The sequence below is a fragment of the Ailuropoda melanoleuca genome, chromosome 13, assembly GCF_002007445.2.
Source record: "Ailuropoda melanoleuca isolate Jingjing chromosome 13, ASM200744v2, whole genome shotgun sequence".
Lineage (NCBI taxonomy): Eukaryota > Metazoa > Chordata > Mammalia > Carnivora > Ursidae > Ailuropoda > Ailuropoda melanoleuca.
This window is the reverse complement of record NC_048230.1, coordinates 46,715,497-46,720,496: the sequence shown is the minus strand read 5'-3', so window position 1 is coordinate 46,720,496 and position 5,000 is coordinate 46,715,497. Positions and strand designations below refer to the sequence as shown.

The 5,000-nt window shown below is 54.9% G+C and overlaps 1 protein-coding gene across 1 annotated transcript in view; it reads right to left on the bottom strand.

Annotated features, from left to right (window-relative positions):
• The window catches only part of TAF4 (TATA-box binding protein associated factor 4), a 66,843-nt gene that overhangs the window by 31 nt on the left and 61,812 nt on the right, over positions 1 to 5,000 (bottom strand). Inside the window, exon 15 of the mRNA XM_034641281.1 lies at positions 1 to 799. This exon is cut by the window's left edge and continues 31 nt beyond it. Within this exon, the coding sequence (XP_034497172.1) occupies positions 632 to 799 (168 nt within the window). The 3' untranslated portion in view covers positions 1 to 631. The remainder of the gene's footprint in view (positions 800 to 5,000) is intronic.

Here is a 5,000-nt window from a genome sequence, read left to right as displayed (position 1 = left end):
AACTATAGCAAATAAAACGCGTCTGTACAGATGCCGACCACACATTCGGAAGGAGCCGCCGCGCGGCCTCTCCTGAGCAGAAAGGAGACCGCGCTCCGAGCGAGCGCGCGATGGGCTCCGTGCTCCTCGGGGACTCTGGCGAGGGAGGGGACGGGGACATAAATAGTCTAAAAAATCAGTTTGCTTTGCCAACTGACTAATACAAAAATAAAATAAATGAAATGAGGTCACTGCTGTAGACAGACACCTATGCAAGAAGTTGGGCTGAATGAATCAAAATGCACAAATAATGTAGAAACCGCTACGAGGTGACAGGGGGCATCTAATTATTTGCTAAACGATTCCATCAGTTTTTATATATGGCTTGTTTGGCAAGAAGGCCACTCAATCAAAGATGAGTTAAGAGTTAATTGTCCGTTCAGAGAGCCCACGGGCCTCTGTGTTCTCTGTTACAGAAACGTGTGTTCTTCCGTACTGAAGAGCTGACTTAGAAACAGGAATATAAAACTGTTCCATTGTAAAGAGGGGGCTGTTTTAAACAATATCCCGTTTGCTTGTTACAAAAGGCGTAATCTGCAAATATATAAAAACGTCCCAGGCGTCTCGTCCGCGACGCCGCGCCCGCCCTGCGCTATTTCAGGAATGCTTTGTACAGCAGCAGTGAATGGCTTGTCTCACGCTCGTTCTCTAAACAAAATATGAGGTCCCTGAGGTTGACCCGTGTGATCCTTTGTCGCGTGAACTGTCTGGGGGTTCCAACGCCGGAGCTGCCCGGGACCGCCGAGCCTGGGCCCGACCCCTGGTGATGAGAAAGAAGACAGCCGAATCAGTGGTGCCCACAGGTGGGCAGGACCCACGCGCTGGAAGGAAGGGGCAGAGCCGGGTGCTGGCCCCAGGACTGCACGCCTGGGGCCACTCACACTTTCCTACAGGTGTCCCAAGGAACCCTGCTGCTAGGAAGCTAGGCTGGGGACAGGCTCCTTCCTACAGGCCTACTCCCAAGCTGAAGTGCTTTACGAGTCCCTAACAGGGACGGGGTGTGACCAGAGAGGCACATGTCCAGGAGGTCAGGCGGGACCAATACCACACCTGGGCCCAACTGTGTTGTTCCCACATTGCTGATAAAGGCATATTCCCAATGCCACAAAGTCTAAACTCCTGGACTGGGTGGGCTCGCAGTCAGCCGGTTGGCTCCCTGGGGCACAGTACTCTGTGGCTACCACGGTCATCCGCAGCCAAGAGGGGGCCACCCCGTTCCCCAGGCTGGTCCAAGCGAGACGCTGCCATCTCCGTGCAGATAGCAGCACTTCGGCTCAGGGCACCGCCGGGGAAAGGCCGAGTTTCTGTGAGTCTCTGGCGTCTGCTCATGGACACGGAGTCTCCAGGGCCATTTTCTTGGAGCACCGTGGCCACCCAGCTGCAGCGTCCTGTGGTTCCAGCACCGCGCCTCCATCCGACGCTCCAGGGGCTCAAACCACACGACTCCCAATTGGACAGCGCTCGTTTTTCCATTCAGAATGAAAACTAAGTGTCTGTATTCTGATGGTTAAAGTTCGTCATGCACGTTTCACGTGCAAACATGACAACAGTATTTTTACAGCCTGTTCTAAAGTTGAAGGAGGTGGGAGGAAAGAATTCTCTGGCAGCCAAGAGCCCTACCCAGACCAGGCCGCAGTTCCAGGAGGCGGCCAGCAGGTGGCAGGCGAGGACCATAGCACCCACCACACCGCGCTCTGGGCACCTGGCCCGCTGCCACGGGAACCCCCTTCCGCCAGGCTGGGGCATGGCCGCTCACGTCCTCGCGCGCACACACACACACACACACACACACACCTTCAACCTCAATTACACTCCTTTACACCCCCTTCAGGCGCCCTTACCCGCCAAGACCCCTCCTCCAGACTTGGCCCTGTGGTGGCTACTTTTCCTTGTTTGAACGAATGATTCAGGTTTTTCTCGGCGTTTCCGAGTCCACGTAACAGCCCTAAAGCATTTCGTGCAACAGACAAACAGCGCCCCCGCAAAGGCGTGTGATGGAAACAGTGTGCGGGAACAGGAGGCACAACAGGGGCACAGGGGCCGTCCGAGGCCCGCTATTCTGGACCCAGACACCACAGGCAGAACCCAGCAGGCCCAAGCAGCTGCCCGCCGACACTGGCCTTCCCTCACCACCTCCCCTGCAGACGCCACACCTGACCTCAGGTTCACAGGGACAGGTGAGGCCACGAAGAGACCAAAGGCACTCTTTACACAACGGACTGAAATACCCCTGTGACAATCGTGACCAGTTCTCGACCGCATCTGATGTTTCTACTTTCCAAATAGCTCAACAGCCAAAACGGGTGGGACAAGGATGAGGTACCCACTTCGGATGCAAATTAACAGGTGCTAAAAGTCTGAAATCAAGAAAAGTAATGCTTTATTGCAATATATTTTAGAAATCAAAACTGGTGTCAAAGCATTCTGATGGGCACGTTGTCAGCACAGCCCAGGACGGCTGGCCGAGCGCCTCCCACAGGCCCAGGCAGCACGCTCTACAGGCCAGAGAGAAACTGCCACTTCTCGTGGGCCTACAGGCTTTTACAAAAAGCCTATGTTCAAAGATATCCTACTGGAGAGTCAAAGTAGTTCTAATTACATGGGATGAGCACTGTTTCTTCCATTTCACACCAAAATGGAAGGACACCTGTTCACCATCTTCCCTCCAGGGTCATGGGTCACACTGTTCTGCAGGTATCCTGGCCATGGAAGCGGGTCACAGGAGCCTGGAGCCCAGCCAGCGGGGCAGGCAGAGCCTGAGGAAGGGACCCTGAGCCGCAGAGGCAGGAACGCTCTGCCCACCGCAGCCTGCCGACACGGCGCCCCAACCTAGAGTAACAGAAAACTGTGCCGGGAAAGGGCCAATGTCGGGCTTGGGAAGCGGTGGACAGGCCCGACTTCACCAACATTCACACCCCATCAAAGGGCTGTTTAGTTTGTTTTGTTTTTGCAGGCACTGGGGCTAGAAACAAAATGACCTTGGACACAGCACTTATGCTCTCCCGCAACATGTTTCCTCCTCGGGAAATGGAGCCTCCCTGTCACAGGACCACTGGAAAGACTGACAAAAGGAAGCTATTTCTTTTGAAGGCAACCTTTCCATGGTCAAAATGCCACAATCAATCTGACAGCCAATAAACGCCTGATGTAGAACTAAATGGAAAGAAAAAACACCTTCTGTCCAAGTCCCACCTGGCCTGTGGGATCAACCTCACTTGGGGGCCCACAGTTGTGCGGAGGCGACACCACATCACTGGCTGGGGAGAAGCTCCTGGCTCGGCTCTGACCTTCCCACGAGTGCCGAGAACATGAGCCCCCAGGCCCTGGGCCCCTCGGGACCTGCCTCAGGGAAATTTCCACCTCGGGGGCCGAGGAGCCCGATTCCACAGCGGCCAAGAGCCCCATGCCCACGGCGGCCGGAAGCACAGCAAGGCGGCTCTCAGGCCGGGTGGCTCTCCAGGCTGCTCCCACGCCCCAGTGGTTCAGCTGCGACCAGCAGTGTGGGTGGAACTGACAGCGGTTCCAATAGAACCAAACGGCACAGGCTCCAATGACACTCTGCTGGCCCTCGCGGTGGCATGGTTCCCAAACTCGTTTACACCCATCTCTACGCCCTTACTGTCCAAAACAGAGCACACCTGTGCAGACGGGTGACCGGGAAGACACACAGCTGTGGCAAAGACACTCAGGTACTCACCCTAGGAGAATGCACACCACTCACAGGAGGGTGAAGACATCCAGTCACCCCAGCAGCTGCCTCTCTCCCCGCAAAAAGCAACTCAGAACAAGAAGGGAAACACCAGTCTCTACAGATATCATTCCATCAGCATGATGTGAAGGTGGGGAGCACCTTGCTCCAAAAGGACCCCAAATGGCAGATCTGACCCATCCTCAGCAGGGCCCCACTGCACCCACAGAGCTGTATGGCAAAGACAGATGAGAGAGACCACAAGGGGCCACGGTCCAGCAAAAGCCAGCCCAGACTGGCTGCTGTTCCCTCCAGTCCGAGCGCCCAGAGCACAGAAACGGGCACGGGCGTGGGCAGAGTCCTCAGAACACACAGCCTCTGACAAGGGCCATCTGAAAACCAGGTGGTGAAAGGGAAAGAAGTAAAGGGGCATTTAGGGTCCCGCAAGACAGGAACTTCCCCATCAAAGGACACACGGCGTCCTACAACCAACACAAACAGAAGTGTAGCTACGCTACCCCACTTTCCAGCGCTGGCAGAAGAGGGCGCCGTCAGACCACGAGGCTTGCGAGACGCCCAACTGCCTCGGAAATGAACAAAAGCAAGATTAGCAAATCCCACACGCATCAGAGACAAATTCTGTCTGGAAAACCAAGAACACTAACACAGCACTTTCAACAACAACAAAAGTACTTGAGCGTTTGAGGACATGAAAATTACTCTGAATCAAAACCTGAAACGAAGTACATTTAAAAACAGAGGAGCGCCTGGGTAGCGCGGTCAGTCGAGTGTCCAACTCCTGCTTTCGGCTCAGGTTGTGATCGCAGGGCCGTGAGAGAGAGCCCCGCACTGAGCTCCATGCTTAGTGTGCAGTCTGCTTCTCCCTGTGCCCCTCTGCCCCTCCTCCCCTGCTCACGCACGCTCTCTTTCTCTAAAATAAATAAATAAAAATGGAAAGGAAACAAAATCATGTCAGAAATGAGTAAAGTTAACTGCAGGGCGCCAAGGAGGGAAATAGAGAAGAACAGTGGGCCAGCGATGGGTACAATGACAGGCCCAGGGAAGGCGGGGGCGGCAGGCCAGAAAAGGCCAGTACTGTGTTATCAGAGCCTCTGAAGAAGGAAAACAGACAACGGAGCACAAGAGACACTGAAACCAGAATCTGAGAGAACATTCTGGGAAACAGAGACCAAAACCCGCATTCAGGGGCGCCTGGGTGGCGCAGTCGTTAAGCGTCTGCCTTCGGCTCAGGACATGATCCTGGTGTTCCAGG